This window comes from Megalobrama amblycephala, linkage group LG2, assembly GCF_018812025.1.
Source record: "Megalobrama amblycephala isolate DHTTF-2021 linkage group LG2, ASM1881202v1, whole genome shotgun sequence".
Lineage (NCBI taxonomy): Eukaryota > Metazoa > Chordata > Actinopteri > Cypriniformes > Xenocyprididae > Megalobrama > Megalobrama amblycephala.
Genome location: NC_063045.1, coordinates 24,361,660 through 24,379,958, shown reverse-complemented (window position 1 = coordinate 24,379,958; position 18,299 = coordinate 24,361,660). Strand labels below are relative to the sequence as shown.

The window sequence follows — 18,299 nt, the reverse complement described above, 5'->3', positions numbered from 1 at the left end:
GCGGGACGAATGGACGAGTCCACTTGACTTTTTAGGGGAACTGTAAATTATTGCGTAAAACAAATGTTTAAAGGAACAGTAAATGGGTCGCACGGACTTGATATAATCAAGGCAAATTAATTATATTTGTAATAGTTGAATATTTAATCAACTACTTGCTTTACGTTGGTCACATATCTATCTCATCTGTAGCGCTACCCCTATTTCTGTAAAGTTAGTTTAGTCCATCGAGGTAGAGATTGGGCGCCAAGACAGCTGCTTTTGAGTGGAGCATGTCATGATCAATACCAATCATTGAACTGCTTTTCGTGTTTATTTTAAGTCCTTTTTTTATTTAATTTCATTTTATTTATTTCACCAAGAGAAAAGTATGGGAGCCCTTTTCTGCCACATAAGAAACAAATCATCATGCTTGGTAAATCATAATTATGACATAAGTCATAAATATGACAAAAAAAGTCGAAGTTATAAAATTCAAAGTAAAAATTGTCACACTAAATTGAAATTATGGCATTAAAAAGTCAGAATTATTACATTTTAAATCATAATATGAGATGAAAAGTCGAAAATATGACAAAAGTCGAAATTATGATTTAAAATTATGAGAAAGTAACAGTATGTCAAAATTATAGCTTTTTACCAAAGCATGATTTTTATTCCCTATGTGGCGGAAATGGGCTTCCATAGGGAAAAGTAAAATATATACTGCTATTTGCACATGAGTGCATGGAAATAATTCAACATATTTCTTTCACATTAAACCTATCCTGCATAACTGCTGCTCTATATGAAAATAAAGTAATTTATTCTGGATTACTGCACTAAAATTTTATAATACACACCTGATCCCCATGAAATTAGCATTAGCCTACAATGTTTCTCATCTGGATTCCGTCAGATTTGGTGAACAGATTTGTGTGCCTGCGTGTGGAACTTTCATGAAGCCCAACAAGTCTTTTTTTATTTTATTTTTTTCAAATAATGCTCTTTTATTTTAATATTGCGTCACAAAAGCCTTCATTGAAAATGAGCTTTGTTGAAGAGTATGTGTTTATAATGCACTTTCAAAGAGTTGTGCGCGCCATGACTTTGTGTAATCTGCAAGTGTGCGTCCTGTTTTTGAAATAAATTTGTGTTGTGTGGTGTAAAAAGGGGCTTATGTTCCACTAAAGGTATATTTAGTTTTATTTTGTTAACAACTGTTTATTGAATTATATATATATATATGTATATACATATATAATATATATATATATATATATATATATATATATATATATATATATATATATATATATATATATATATATATATATATATATATATATATATATATATATATATATATATATATATATATATACATATATATATATATATATATATATATATATATATATATATTAGGGCTGTCAAAATAACATTAATTAATCTGAGAAAAAATAATGCAGATTAATTCATTCCGTATTGACCTTTGAACCTGGAGCCGTTCTCGTGCGTGCGAGCTCTCTGTCTTCAAAGTAAGCCCCGTCTTTGCACTCTCTCTACCTCACACATAATAATCTAAATCAACTGATACAATGCTAAAAGTCTGTGAGACCGAATCCATGTTTCACGAGGCGCATTCGGAGAATGTTTTTCTTGAATAACCGCTGGGTGTGAACAGTGCTCAAAAGAACGTCACCTCATCTTCTCTGACAGGCGCCCTGCACGTGCAGCTGACATAAACCACACTTTCAGTAAACAAAAAGAAAATCCTATCCAGTGTACACAAGTGTTTTCTGTGTTGACAAATCATTTTAATGAATCATGACAACAACTGATCTGTCCACACGGTCTATAATGAATCATTTACTTGAACAACTCTGAAATGAGAACATAAGTGTGCTTACCCCATTTAGCAAGAGTGGTTAGTAAAATTAGCCTTAATAATCCACAGTATTTTCAGGTTATTTAAATGTCAATCTGTAGTAAATTAGGCCTACCTATAAAATCAGTTAGTTTAGACTGGAGTGAGGTGAAACCAGAACAAAGCAAGTTGTTGTTAACTAGGTGCATTCAATTGTATATGGTAGAAAATTATATTTTTAGTTAATATAACTTCTAAATGCTACTTTTTAATACTTTTCAGGTTTAGCAAAAAAGCATCTTCTCTTACAAAGCTATAAAATCACTTTTTTTTTTTTTTTGCAAAGAGGGCAAGAAAGAATTACAGTGAGAGTGACGGGTACTTTATTGTCAGTATTGGGCTCGCAGATCACGTGGGTAGGGCACTTTTTACTGTTTGTGTGGATGACCATGTCTGTCACCACCGAAGACCGTTTTTGACCCAGGAAAAACCCTGCATTGATTCATTTGAATTGAAATATTTAATACGTTCACAGCAAACCTTATGTATGCGATTAATTTAGATTAATTAATCACAGAGTATGTAATTAATTAGATTAAAATTTTTAATCGATTGACAGCCCTATATATATATATATATATATATATATATATATATATATATATATATATACACACTGCTGCAGTATTTGACACAGCAGAGGTCACTGTTGTGTCTTTTTTACTTTGGCCTGAAACTCCTTTATATATATATATATATATATATATATATATATATATATATATATATATATATATATATATATTTGTGAGGGCAAACATAAATACCCCTTTACCACGAAGGCAGTTTGATTGCTGGTTCTGAGCCAGAGCCTATAGTTTTTTGTCTTTCGACACCCAAAGCACCAGCTCTGAACCGGGAAAAGTGGTTCGTAAGTAGCACCAAAACATTGCTTGTCTAGAAGAACCACTCGTCCTCCATTTCTTCTAAAGTCACGTTTGATCTCGCAAGTCTCTGTGAGATCTTGTCTCACTGTGAAAATGTTACTACAATCGACAGGTGTGTGGTCTCGCTGTCCGGACGAATCTTCTAGTGTGTGCATTTGGAGCATTATAATGCTAAAAATTGGTTGAAACTACCCTTATGTCTGTGGTCTCCCACAGTTTTAAAATCAGTTAAGATTTGAAAATCGTCTAGTGTGTGGCCAGCCTTAGAGGGCTCGCCAGTCGAACCAACTCAGAACAGGCAATAGCACTATCTCTGAACTAGTGTTCATGCTGGTGGAAAAGGGGTATTATAGGCCTAACTGTCAATGACAATGGCATGGAGTGGTATATTGTCCTTTTCGTGACAATAGTGTTGACTTTCTGCACTGGTTTTGGGGGAATATCTGAAGAATGTGTTTAAAACGTGTAAAATATATGTTGTTAAATATGTAAATCAAACCTACTAATAGTAAACTGACACCATGAACAAAATTTACACTGTAAAAATGTTTATTAACAGATCCACAATTCATAAAAAAGAAACTGTTTAAAAAAAATAATTTAATTTGCCCAGCTAGGCTGTTGATATAGGCAGAACATCATCGAGCTAAGGCAGGTATTGCAGTGTAATCATTGTGCAGTGGTTTTCTCTAAGGCAAACAAAATCAAAAAAGCAAACACTGTCTTCCATGATTTTTTTTTTTTTTTTTTTTTTAAATATGAAAACATTTTTATTCCCTGTGATAGTCCATTGCTTTGTTCTGTTCGCCCGTCCTTTATTTTTCAAGTACACTGAGACTGCAGTGAGTCGGCAGCCCTTTTAAGGCAGCGCAGTTATTGGACTCAGTTTGAACTGGTGAACCGATGGTTGGATGGGCATTGGTGTCAGGAAGGAGGTAGGGAAGGTGAAAACCGAGGATTTGAAGTTCTCGGTTTTGAGTTTGAAGTCACCACTAAAGAAGGTGGGTGTCTCCTGAGCGGCAGGAGTAACAGATGGAGGCGTGGAAGAAACCACCTCCGACTCGAACTGCAGTAGTTGACCCATGAAACTAAAATTGGGCGAGATGATGGCACGCCGCTGTCTGATGACGTCAAAAGCCTGCTCCAGCTGCAGCCGTTGGGTTTTCATGATGTATGCCATGCAGATGGTGGGAGAACGAGAGATTCCAGCCTCGCAGTGGACCAGCACTTTACCTCCCTCTTCTTTCACACGTTCTGTGGAGAGAAAAGAAAAAAATTCATTACAAAAGCTCTTGAAATAACAGCATATGAGTCACTAAAAATACTGGCTGTCTTTTTTTAAATCAAGCTTCAAGTCAGACTTTATTTATAAAGCCAGAAGAGCTTATGGGAAAAAAAAGAAAGGAATATAAATAAAAATAGCTCCACCAAATTAAATAATAAGAGCAATAGCAATTAAATAATAATAGCAAATACTGTTTTCAAACAAGTTTCCCAAATCAAGCCCCTCATCTGCCATTGGTTACTCAAACAAATAGCCACGCCTCAAACGTATGCCATTGGTTAAGCCAGTGTTGCTATGGGCTGGTCAGAATGCTCAAACAAAGCAATGTTTTGAAAGCGCCAAAAACAAAAAATGTTCAGACTTTTGGGGAAATCATCCTACGAATATACTCTGTCCATTATCGCTTGGCTATTTCATTTCCTCCCTGGCTCTTTTTTATCATAACGTCATATAAATTTCATTTCCACCCTGAAGGTTCTGTGTCTTATCCATATATTCACACACTCGCACCATTATGGAAAGCTTAGATTGCGTATTGCTTTCTAATTTAATACAGCTAAGCAGATTCCAGACTTATCTCTCTCAATAATACACACACTCTCACACACCGGGAATTGCTGTGCATGTTATGCGAGATCTTTCACTGCTGGTCTCTTTAAAACAAAACCTGCTGGTGTGAATCACGCCTGAAGCCCATCTGGAGCAGAGCGGGGCCGAGCTGTGGGCGTCATAATGACTATCACACTCGCTAATGCGCCTAAATATTACCACACACTCATTAGCCGACGCTTTCGATGGATTATTCTTTCATTTTAATGTTATAGCTTTCCTGCGAGAGACCAAATTATCTCATGGTCTCTTAAGTATTATTGTCTATATTCAGGTAAATGTAAAATAAATGTTGCTATACTCGGAAATGTGGGACACATAAGTCAGTGTTCTTGAATGACAGGATGACATGGTTAAAGCTCCACAGGAGGAACTGAAATATGAATACAGGTCACACAGGGAGCTTTATTTTAGGACAATTAAGATATTTTGTATTGTGTCCAATATTTCACTCATTAATGTAATGCATCCCGACAATCGATTCTTATTAGTTTTGCATTGCTGTAATACAGTATACAGTAAAAAAATACTGTAATACAATGATTGTTTATTCAAATTTGCATAAATCAAAGGCATTATCATTATTATTATGCATACATATTACATAATTATATATATTTTTTTTTTACCATTTTAAGTACAATTTAAGTATATTATATATCATTTAATATATTATACATTATTATGGTGAACCTGGACATGAATCACCCATAGATGCCCATAAATTGCCCATGAAATCAAAATGGACAATTCTTGTTATTATTTTATGGAATATTACAGTATTTATTATGAATTATCTATAAGTGTACTTTATTTTTTTTTTATTCTGGTGCCCTCATAATCTTTAATCAAAATTACTTTCCCTCCCTCTTGCATTGCCATCTCTTCTCTGACGATGTGTTTACTGGCGCGAGGGCGGGGCAACCTGTCACTCACATGAGATCCACCAATAGCAAACCACAACCATCCAAACAATTACTGATGGACAAAATCAAGTCCAGTCCTACATTTTTTCTTGTTAGAGAAGCCATTTCACTCGTATCACAATAAGGAAGAAAAGACTATCGCAAATTCTATTTAATTCCAACTTTAAACACTGTCTAATCATTGTGTAAACACATTTACCTGATAATCCATTCATGTATTCCACACACACCTAACACCACTAATCATCGACTCATCCACTGACACACTGGCCACGCCTATGATACGTAAGATGTTGGAGTCTAACCCGTGACTCACAGTAACATGTCCTTTTTATCTGTATATGTTTCCTCTCATTTGTTTCTGTAGGAGTTGCTATTAATTGCATTTTCCAGAAGTAACACAAGTAACATGGAGGTGTAAATAAAGGTGCAGTCAAGTCGGATTATGGAAATTATGTGTTAGTAAGGCAGAAGAAGTCTTATTTTTAAATGACCTGAAATAAGCTGCCCTATCTATAGGACAGTGCTGAGTTCTGGGAATGGTTTTAGCCATACATGTGAAGTTTACATAACATTAAAGATGCTGACATTTGTGTGTGTGTATATATATATATATATATATATATATATATATAAATAAATTAAATGATATATATTCATAGAACATACACAATATTTACCAATAAAATCTATGGCTTCCTGGAAGTGTGAGCTGATGTCTGCTGTGTGACTGTCCTCCACGGGGATCCATTTGTAGTCAAACTGTCCTTTGGCGGGCCGAGAGTCCCTGCGTGAGACATTCAGCAGCGCTGTTATGCGGAGGTCACTGAGATAGTCCTGTCTACAGGCGTGATAGGCACTGCCCAGGTACAGGAAAGGCAAGATCTCCACCGGCCGTCCCTGAAGAATGACAATAATAATACACAGATATCAGAACCGAAACTCTCAGGGAAAACGGACTGACCAACAGGTGGTGTACAGGCACTGTTTGAATAGCATGACTAAAGGTCAGACATAAAAGGACCTTCTGGTCCGCTGGGTGTCTTTGAACACTTTTAAAGGGGGCTCTTGTGTAGATGGATGGTTGTCAACAGCCATATTAGCCTCACATATATTTCACAGAGCATTATCATTGACCACATGGCCTGTTCTCTGTATTTTGACTCATATTTGAGGGGGAGCTGTTGCAGAAACCCCCACAGTTAAGGGGAAGTGGTTTCGGTGGAAGTGGGTTAAAATGAGGAAACAACAGCTTGCTTTCTTCTCTCTTACCTGATCATAGTCGGGTTTGTGGTGAGAACCCAATTTGTCACAGTGACTGCTGACGACTCTTTCACTTTTGTCTTCACTCAGGTCCACAGACTTGGTTTCAGTGCAAAGCTCGGGGTAATGGGAATGGAAGTTCTCAAAGCCTCCTGCAATGAGAAATGTGGTGTTATTATGAGTTGTCTTTTAAATCAAGGATTGTTGAGTCGTTCGCCTTATCAACAGCTTCACGTGTAGCAGTTCATTCTGATCAGAGTGTGAGGCAAAAAGCAAATCCCACCAACAGAGGGAGAGTGTTCATGAGCTCTTTTCTTTCATCAAAATATCCTCGTTTAAACTGCACATTTATAAGCCAATTTGAAAATGTACATTTGAATGCATATCATTGGAAGGAGTAATAATATGGTATGGTATAGCTATAAATATTACTGTGTTGGTTCTCATTCTTCCCTCTCTGACTCATTCGTCCTTTGACGCACATCGAGAATTTATCTCTTGAAAACCAGACAAAAGCATGATGTGCTCTGTCAAACTAAATAAAACTATTAATTCAACAGCACAAAAGTGAATGTTAAACTTCAATGTAAATTTATAAGCGTTATATAGGCCTATATAATAAAAATGTATCATTATAATTTCAGTTCACATTCACTTTCATTATTATTTATTATATATAATATTATTATATAAATACATTTATATGTAATTATTTAGCTATTAGTCATGATTCTTAATTGTTTGTATATATATATATATATATATATATATATATATATATATATATATATATATATATATATATATATATATAAATATTTATATATATCATCCAAAATGTATATATTAGTTTCATTATTAAAATGTAATTCTTTTGTATAATTATTTCCGTACAATTCAGAGCATTTTTAAGAATTATAAAATATTTTTATTAGGCTGATTTGTTTTCCTTGTCCTGACATCGTCAGTCTAAATGTAGGCTAGTGTACATAAAAATTAAACGAGAGCTATTTGAACACAGAAAACTTTAAACAAAACGAACGAACATTCTTCACTCACCTTTTAGGAAGAAGATGCTTGCGCTACTCGCCAAGTGTGACAAAGTATTAATGACTATCTGAGCAATACTGTCTTTTTTCAGTTTTTGTAAATGAGGTGTGCGGTCATCCAGAGCCACGACCGCGGAGATGCTGCCCTCCCGGAGCCGAAACAAAGCCTCCTCGTCCGGAATAACGAACTGTAGAGGTACCGGACCTCCGCGGGACCTCCGGACCACCACTGAATTCAAGTTCACATTAACGGAGCCTCTGATGCTAGAGCTGGAGAAGGAGAAGTACGGTCTACAGTCCACAATAAGACAACTTCCACACTCCTTCCGTATGATCTTCCTCAGGCGTCGGCAGTCAATACTTGAGACCTTCATGTTGAAGCGATACAGTGAAATGTGGAGGACTGCTGTTATTAGTGATGTGAATGTTTCAGGGGTGTAGGTTGCCTACTAAACCCTGCGTACTGTGCCTGAGTCTACATTTCCTCCAAGGGGATTCCGTCGGATCGGTTTTATATGAATGAAACCTCCGGCGTTTGACGTCACGAACCATATATGGACACACCGACACGAGAGCGCGCCCACATTCTGTTGACTAAACCCGCCCTCGAAAGTGTGATAGAAGCGAATTCTGAACATTTAAATCATCAGTTCATCACGGCACTGCACATATTGTGTCATTTTCTTGTAATTCCATTTTCCTTTAAATAAAATTGAAAATATGAGGTAGGCTATGTGGGCTTATGCGCCAATTCACATCAAGACCTGCGGAATAACTATAAAGATACCTTTAACCATAGGCTATTATCGTTCACGCTAATAAGCTGTGAATGTTTTTATAGTTCATTAGCCGGGAATTAATCGTTCTGAAAGTGATTCCACCGATATCTTCTTCTGTTGTGTCTTTAGTTGTGGTGTGGACTTCCCTTATTCTCATAGAATTAGAACCATTTTTGGTGTGAATTGCCCTTTTAACTATATTAGCATCCACACGTTCTGTTTAAAGGGTTAGTTCACCCAAAAATTTAAATTCTGTCATTTATTACTCACCCTCATGCCGTTCCACACCCGTAAGACCTTCGTTAATCTTCGGAACACAAATTAAGATATTTTTGTTGAAATCCGATGGCTCCGTGAGGCCTTCATAGGGAGCAATGACACTTCCTCTCTCAAGATCCATAAAGGTACTAAAAACATGTTTAAATCAGTTCATGTGAGTACAGTGGTTCAATATTAATATTATAAAGCGATGAGAATATTTTTGGTGCGCCAAAAAAAACCAAAATAACGACTTATTTAGTGATGGCCAATTTCAAAACACTGCTTCAGGAAGCTTCGGAGTGTTATGAATCAGCGTATTGAATCATGATTTGGATCGCGTGTCAAACCGTCAAACTGCTGAAATCACGTGACTTTGGCGCTTCGAACCGCTGATTCGACATGCTGATTCATTATGCTCCGAAGCTTCCTGAAGCAGTGTTTTGAAATCTGCCATCACTATATAAGTTGTTATTTTTTTATTTATTTTTTTGGCGCACCAAAAATATTCTTGTCGCTTTATAATATTAATATTGAACCACTGTACTCACATGAACTGATTTAAATATGTTTTTTACATTAATGGATCTTGAGAGAGGAAATTGCTCCCTATGAAGGCCTCACTGAGCCATAGGATTTCAACTAAAACATCTTAATTTGCGTTCCGAAGATTAACGAAGGTCTTACGGGTGTGGAACGGTATGAGGGTGAGTAATAAATGACTGTCACTTTGAACGCTTGAGCTCTTGAATGTTTTCTGATTGGATGTCAATGTTTTTGTCATTCATCAGCTGGAAAAAATTGTTCCAATTCTTCTGTGTCGTTATCGTTATAGTTGTGGTGTGGACTTTCCTATTCTCATTGGAACGATTATTAAAACTTTATAGTTATCGTTATAGTCCTTTTTGGGAATTTATTGCATTCGTATTTGATCTCTACCAGTTTGTGTGTAGGCCTATATACTAAATTAAGTATCAAAACAGATATCAAAACAGCTAATAACATTTTCTTGGCTGGTGAATGGCAAGTTGCACGTAATAAACTTCTGCTTCACTCTATCCACCTGTCCTATATCCGTTCTTCATAATCCCACAACCACTAATGCGATTATACGTCACCTCCGCCACCAGCCAAGGAAATACACAACAGACCTTTGTTTTCACTCACCGTGTACATGTACACTGCATCAGATTACCCAACATAATCAAAATATTTTCTTATTAGCTTATGAGTAATGCTTTTCACTGGTAAAAGGGCCCAACATTTCCCAGAATGCATCCCACAGCGAGGAGAGTGAGGGAGAGAGTGAGTGTGTATGTGTGTTTGTGTGTGACAGGAAGAGCAGGCAGTTGGAGGATTACTGTGGCAGGCCGTCACCCATATGGCCCTGTGTAATCTTCGGCTGATGACATCACAGTGTGTTGGGGTAACACACGGCCTGCTCTCCCTCACACTCGAAAATGAATGGCAAAATAAAGGCTGGAAGGTGAAAATCAGGAGTAACTGTATGTTACAATGTGTGTTAGGAGGATCAGTTGAGTCTGAATTACCTGTAACAGGATTTTCTGTGTTTTATATATATATATATATATATATATATATATATATATATATATTTCTATTTAGTATTAATATGCATTTCAGTTTCAGTCATTTTAGTGTAGGCTACTTTAACTTTTTTCAGTTAGTTGCCAAAGCAACATTTCGTTTGGCATAATCGATAACGATAATCATATTTTTATTTTATTTCAGCTTCATTTCATTTAACGAAAACATAATCATTAATAGTTTTAATAGTTTTTGTTAATAATAACAACACCATGGAAGCCCATTACTGCCACATAAGAAAAAAAAAATCTTTTGGTAAATATGACATAAAAAGTTGTAAAAATGAGATAATAAGTCCAAATTATGACATAGTCATGTCATGAAATATTCAATAATAATTATGAGATTTAAAAAAATCTAATTTGTTACTGTCATCAATTTTACTGTCATAGTTGTTACATAAAATGAACAAATTATGAGAAAGTTGAAATGATGACACGCTAAATCATCATTTTGTCATTATGAAAAAATGTCAGAATTATAAGATAGTTTAAATTATGACATACTAAGTCATAATTGTGAGACAAAAAAGTTGAAATGACGACATACTAAGTCATAATTATCCGATAAAGTCAAGATTATTACAAACTGAGATAAAATCAAAATTATGAGATAAAAAGTCAAAATTATGAATTTCTCTGTCATCATTATGATTTAAATATTGTGGTATTTCCAAAATACCATGGTAAGTTATTGTACCATGTTAGGGTCTGTCTCATTTTAGAAGGCCCTGACAAAACATTCCTGTACATAGATTTTCTTCTACTTGTGTGAGTCATTCTCTTTCATCATTATTCTGTCCACAGCATGAGTGTGTGTGTACAAAATGCCTTCCTGATGTATGTATGTTGTAGGATCACAATGGAACCCATATGAGGTTTTTTGCACTAGACACAGATGCAGGTGCTTCCTGGAGTCCTGACAGAAATTCCTCGCTGACTAAAGCATTTCTTAATATATACTGATGTACGACTGCACACACTCTTATGTCATGGCTCTTTGCCATAAAGAGCCTTCACACTAATCTAATATCTGTGCACTGAGGGCACCTGATAAGCTCCGCCCCCACGCTGATGATGATGATGGTGGTAAATGTCAGAATTCCTAGTCTCACAGCTGTGTGCTGCTAATTTAGTGGGTCACACATTATGACACATGCAGTAAACCATATTAGCTGATCAACAACAGACACTCTAGTGGGAGATGAAAAAGCAGAGGCATTAAAAGACTTTCGGAACATGGAAAATTTCCAGGAGCTTGAACAAGTGTTCCAGGAACACCATGTTATACATTTCGACTAAAACGGCTGGTTGCTTTAATGCCTCATATGATTGAAATTTCGCACATTGCGTCAAGTCAAAGTGAAACTTTTAAATACAGGACAGTGTTCATTGCCATTGATCATGTTCGCCTGCATGTGGGCCTCATTCCTAAAGCACGCACACACACACAGAGAGAGAGAGAGGCCTGAGTCACACAACACACCCCTCTGACTGTATTACTGATCATTCTAATGTCAATGCTACAGGGCATTGAAAGAGAGAGATATAAAAATACCTTGCCTTCTCTATTCAGAAGAACAAAGTAGCTCTAGGCAGGAGCAGTAAAAATAGCACAGACTCCAGGTGCTCACAGAGGCTGTCTGATTGAACGAAAAAACCACATCGGGGTCTGCGCCTCAGCGTGTGTCTATTTTCTGTCACATGTATAGGAAATATTCAGTTTACAGCCAGATTGTGTAAGCTGTGTCTTCTCACTTGGATTCGGGTGGACAGTTTCAGAATTACTTATTATTGTTGTTGTTGTTGTTGTTAAGGCATTCACAATAGCTCTGTTTAAAACCTTCCCAGCTAACACTGAACATTCAGAACTTTGGCAAATGTCCTGGCAAGGTTCTCTCAAAGTTATGAACAAATATTCTTCCAGTAACTTCAATAGAATGTTTGTTCCAAGTTATCTGGTCTTTAATAATGTTCTCAAACCGATACATTTGAACGTCAGCAAAACTTTCTTAGAACATACTTTTGTTAGCTGGATCGATAGCATTTTTAAGTAAGATCCTGTTGTAAAGCATTTTGCAAAAGCTTTTTCAAGATGGCAGACAAGTCAAGAGAAATGTTGAATGTAAATCTGCTTGTAATTTATTAAGCTGCAGTCCGGAAGTTTTGCTTCTTTGTCGCCATCTCTGTTTGAAACCTGCAATTGCAGTTATATGCAGAATTATTATCGTTACGTGCTCCATGTAGATGAATCTAATGTTTGCTGTCAGTCACCACACCGGTGTGGATACTGTACTTCGGAATCAGAGATTCTACGTCTTGGAAGTATGACCAAAACAAGAATTTTTACCGGGAAATGTCATCTGAACAAGTAAGTAACGTGTCTGCCACTTTTGTTCTGACCAACTGAGGAAAAAAGCATTAGGCCCACAATAAATTGCGCTGTCAATGATGATTAAATCTAACGATCGCTTAGCTCGGATCACGTCAAACCGTGCGCATTATTATTACTGTTATACTTTGTTCTTAAATTGTTAATGTTAACAACATCGGCATTGCGTGACTATGTATATTTAGTGTGTATTAGCGTTACCTGTAGATTTCAATTTCTGTAGCCACTCCGAAGTCTGAAGTCTTTTGCTTTTTGACTACGGGTGAATCTCCAGTTGGATTACAATCCGCCATCAAAATGATAAGTTTAATTATTTCAGCTGCTGTGAGAAAAGGCTATAAATGATCCGCTACAAGCAGCATCCTCACATGATATAGATACTAGCTGGGACTCCTTCCTTTCTGTTTACAGATGTGACATAATGACGCAAAGACGAACAGCTGCAAACCCACTAGTACCGCTCTTATTATAAAACATTATTCCAAGCTTACCGTTGTGAATCGGGCTAAGGTAAGGAGAACACTGGCTGGTTATGTACTTGCTCAAAAATTGATTTTGGATCATTTTTAACCAAAAAAAAGTTACGGACTGCAGCTTTAATTACCTTAAAGTATTTAATTAAATAAATAAAATGTAAAAAATAGTCCAATTTAATTAAAAATTTACAACTCAAACTCAATATTTGTGTGTGATATAAATTTTTGTTCTTATCAGTGCTGTATTGTTAGCTTAGCAACATGCTAACATCAAAATCAATTGGATCATTCAGTCTAATTTGTGTGGTGCGCGGAATTGCTATGTGTTTAAATCAGTCACTTTAAGGGATGATTCACCAAAAAAAAAAAGTTTGTCATCATTTGTTCAACCTCAAGTTTTTACTTTCTTCTGTGAAAGAAAAATTTATTTTGTCCATACAATGAAAGTAGAGGTCAAATGTTGTTTGTCATTACAACAGTTTTTTCAAAATGTCACTCGATTTTTGGGTGAACTAGTTCCGTTTGAGTTAGCAGCCTATACACGTTTCACTTTAGTGAAATTTTACTAATATTTCTGCAACAGAAAGCGTTCTGTTGGTTCTGTTGTCTGTTGGTGCTTGAACATGAGTAACATTTCCATACACGAAACTCATAATTGCACAAATTGCTATTGAAATGACTGGATTTCACCCTCAAAATTGATTTCATTCAACTCAAAGTTGAATGACATTTAAAATGATGGCAGATGAGTCAAAAGAAATATAATTACATACAAATGTAATTACATTTATATCGAAAAGTATAGCTACTAGTTCAGAAAGTATCATGCTGTTCGCTTAGCAACATGCTAACATCAACCATATTGGAATCGACTGAAATCTGAGCTAAAGTCTTTCTCTCAGGATCTCTCTATGTGTGAGGGAGGGTGGAAAATGACTGACTGCTGTAAATGGATCAACGTCAAGATGAGTAAGTGGCAAACTCAACCGCCACCACAGTAGAGAAGATGCAGTCATGAGATTCTTCATAGCCTCTCATAAATATTTCTTCATCAAGTCCAAGATCTTCATATAAGTCAGAATAAGAGCTCCAGTTGTTTATTTTTGCATGCACAAGCAGATAACCACAAGTAATGTTATAAGAAACATGAGTCAGCCAGCAGAGCTTAATATCCAGAGAATTAAATATAATCAGATCACGTTGTGAGTGTATGACACATGGGTCAAGTCGATGTCAACAGTGGAGAACTGTGTCTTGTTTTGTGGCAAATAATAGTTCTGTCATTTACTCACCTTCATGTTGTTCCAAACCTGTATGACTTTATTTCTTACATGCATACAATGAGCTTCACTCATGAGCAGAATGAATTTTAAGACCTTTTTAAAGTAAACATTGCATTAAATTTAATCTTTAAATTTTTATTAATTTTTATTTCCTATCCTTCAAATATGTTGTATTATGAAATGCTGAACCAATGAACCAATGATATCATTCACATCAAACTTAGTGTGACGCATCTTGCCCCGCCTTATACGAATTTACCTAAACAACTGTTGAGAGCAAGAGCGGAGGGGGGGATTTTTGGTCTGATCATCAAACAAAGAAATCATATATGGTAGTATAGCGAACAAGTCAAGAGAAATACTGTTCAATTCAGTACCAAAAAGAATAAAATTAGTTTAATTAAAAAGCAACTATTTCTTATATTCAATATTTGTGCATGCTAATACTTATTAGTTTTTGCTTTTTAAAGGTGCTAAAGAGGATGTTTTGTTTTATACATTTTTGCAATATTACTTGAAACTGTCTTTACTAACTGATAAAAGACTATTTATTAGGTGCACTGAAAGGAATAATATTAATATACATCAACTGTGCACGAGGTAGGGCCTTAAAAACATCAGGCAATTGTTTACGCGATCATCGCGTAAATGATTGGCCCTCTGGCTTGTCAATCACTGCCGTGACGTTCCTTGTGAGAGACGTGCGCGGATTGGCTCTCTGGCTTGTCAATCACTGCCAATACGTTCCTTGTGAGAGACGTGCGCGGCTGCGCGCTCCAGTAACTTTCCACACTCCACAGGCGCCGCATGTAATGTTTTTGTCAGGAGACAGGAGTAAGAACTGCAGATTATGAGTTACCTGCGGTGAATCCGACATAATAAATCCACTAACACGACACAGCGAATGCCGGTGGTAAACACTCGTGTTCCAATACTCGTGCACGAGTTTTGGGAGGCGTTCCCTCGAATTGAGCTGTGAAGGAGGGGGGTTGTTCTTACGCATGCGCTCATTTCAAAAACTCACTAACAGTCTTTGGTTTCTCAGTCGACGAAAAGATCCTCTGTAGCACCTTTAAGTCGTGACATAACAAATACTGTTTCTGGGTCCAAATCTATACTCTGTTTCAAGTGAGAATACTATCTCTCCAACCATTTAGATTTTGAGATCCGATGGATCCGGAAACTTTGATGAGAGACATCAGACTTAACAACCGGATTGCATTGTTTGCTTATTAGCATGCTAACATCAAACTCTATTGGATTCATCTGTGCTTCATATTTGTGTGAAGCACAGAGTTGCTGACTTTAAATGATGGGCTTTGAGTTAAAATAATTGTACATTATAATTCATTCAAAAAGTATTGCGAGATTTAAAATGACACCTTGGAATTGTTCCTTATATCTGCATTTAAGTGCATTCTTTTGTTTATGGAAGCACATTCTCATACCTTATTTTAAACATATGAGCATGTGAGACAATCATCTAGATGCAGATGATGACACAGAGTAAAAGACATTCAGCTGGAAAGTTTCGAGGGTTCCAGGGGTTTCCCAGAGCAAACTCTAGACGTAAACAAACACCCTATTGTTCTACCTGGTATGAACTTATTGTCCAGTTTAAATTTGATAAAAGCTGTTCTGCAGACATAATGACCTCAGACACTTGGACGGTCACGTTTATATTCACTTGTCTAGAAAGGCCAGCATTTATAATAAACATATAATAAACACTGCAATGTCCCATAAAAAAATAAGAATTGTCAATTTTGAATTCATGGTGACTATAAATACTTTATTTCCTTATTAACCCATTATCCTTATTAACCTTATTAACCCATTAACCTGTTACTTTACTCTCTGGGGTTGCAATAGAATGAGCTAGATTATTTTGATGATTCTGGCACAAATGAAGCTGATCCGGTCTTTGATTTCCTCCTTGTCCCTCTCTGCAGGTCACTGCCTTTAATTCTAGCTGAGTGGATTTGACTTTCTGACTCCCACACAGACTCAGTCATAAGGGAGGGGGGGAAGAAAAAAGGAAAAATGAGAGACAGAGGGAATTCAGATCTCACCCCATGTCGTGAGAGATAGCTGCAGGCCAGGGCTGAACGGCCCTCCTACTTTCTCCACCCTGGAAGACCCTAATTATGACAACCATTTACAATCCTTCATGAAATGAACGGGGATGCACGGGGAAGGATGCTTTTTAAAGGAATGTTTTAGGTTCAATGCAAGTTAAGCTTTATTGACAGCATCTGTGTCATGGTTTCATTTACCACGGAAAACTATTTCATGGTTTCACTCTTAAAAGTCATGTTTACAGTAAGCTAACGCACACACAATGAAAGTCTATGGCACAACATTGTATTCAGATGACTTTTGAAATGCAATGTTTTGAAAGTATATATCAACCAAATTTCACATTATATGTGTTAGCATAAGACTATGAGGATAAAAATGTTTACTAGCAAAGTTTCAACTCATGTCATGACAATTTAAAGCCAGAAAACCTGCTACAATGTGCAAAATGATACCAGAAATGTTCCAGATGTGACGTAACTATTGGAAAAGTACCGTGTTTTCATCGCTAAAAGTAGTGAAGCTATTACTATTACTTCAGTTACATTTAGTGAGGCGGTGTTTTAACATTAGTATTTTGAGGATTTTTTTTTTTTTTTATCACATGCCCTCAACAAATGACAATACTGTAATGTTCTTACCTCTTCTGAAGATGTTGTCTACCAAATAGCCATTTCAACTTGCATTCTATTAATGAAGAAACATAATGAAGTAGCTTCCATGTTGCAAGTAAGCTACTTTTGCTACATAGCTTGAACTGGAACTAGTTTTGTTAAAGAGTATCTTTCATCTTAAGATAATTTTTAGTTTGTAGTTTAGCTAGCTAATCTGAATAGTTTGTTTTTATGTAGCTTACTGAATAACCAAACGTTCATCAGCCAAAAAAAGTAGTCCCACCACTAAAAGGACGCATATGTCCTACAAGCTACAGCTTGTAGTGTTACTAGCTACTTCTGCTAAAGGGTAACTCTCAGCTTATCTTAGCCAATTTTGATAGCATAGTTTGTAGCTTAGCTAGCTAAATTTAATGATCTTGCCAGATACTTCTGTTATGTAATGAATAACTAAATATTCATCCACCCAGAAAAGTAGTCCTACCACTGAGAGGATAATGTGGCTTGTACACTGTAAAACCCGATAAGTTGCGGTAACTCAAACCATTTGAGGAAACTAATTGCTTCAAACCATTTAAGTTTTAAAACTAATATGTATAAGTACTCTAAACTCATATGCATTGAGTTAAATTCACTTAAATTTTAGAGTTGGTTTAGTCAATCATAAGAGTAAAGTCAACTTAAAGATTTTAAGTTTATTCCACTCACTCAGTTTGAGTTCAGGTAACAAATCTAACTAAGTCTTAACAACTCGTTACTTAAATGGTTTTAGGAAACAGATTGCGGCAAATGGTTTAAGTTAATCCAACTCAAAGTAATAAAGTTACGTAAGACTAAGCAAAACTTAACATTGGCACAAAATTATGACAGAACAAGAGGGTAT

At 36.1% G+C, this 18,299-nt stretch overlaps 1 protein-coding gene across 1 annotated transcript; it reads right to left on the bottom strand.

The window, feature by feature from the left end:
- Positions 1–3,327: 3,327 nt before the first annotated feature.
- dusp5 (dual specificity phosphatase 5) lies at positions 3,328–8,436 on the bottom strand. The gene is made up of 4 exons (XM_048167485.1): positions 7,939–8,436; positions 6,889–7,031; positions 6,297–6,516; positions 3,328–4,050 (listed from the first exon to the last, which is right to left on the bottom strand). Exons 1-4 carry the CDS (start codon positions 8,300–8,302, stop codon positions 3,656–3,658), a joined length of 1,122 nt encoding a protein of 373 aa, XP_048023442.1. The 5' UTR covers positions 8,303–8,436; the 3' UTR covers positions 3,328–3,655.
- Between the last annotated feature and the right edge of the window lie 9,863 nt (positions 8,437–18,299).

Coding starts and splice junctions, on each gene's coding strand:
- dusp5 (XM_048167485.1), bottom strand. CDS start 8,302: ATGAAGGTCTCAAGTATTGACTGCCGACGCCTGAGGAAGATCATACGG. Junction 6,517..6,888: donor ACAAACCCGACTATGATCAG/GTAAGAGAGAAG, acceptor GTCATTCTTCAG/GGACGGCCGGTGGAGATCTT. Junction 4,051..6,296: donor GGAAGCCATAGATTTTATTG/GTAAATATTGTG, acceptor TTCTCTCCACAG/AACGTGTGAAAGAAGAGGGA.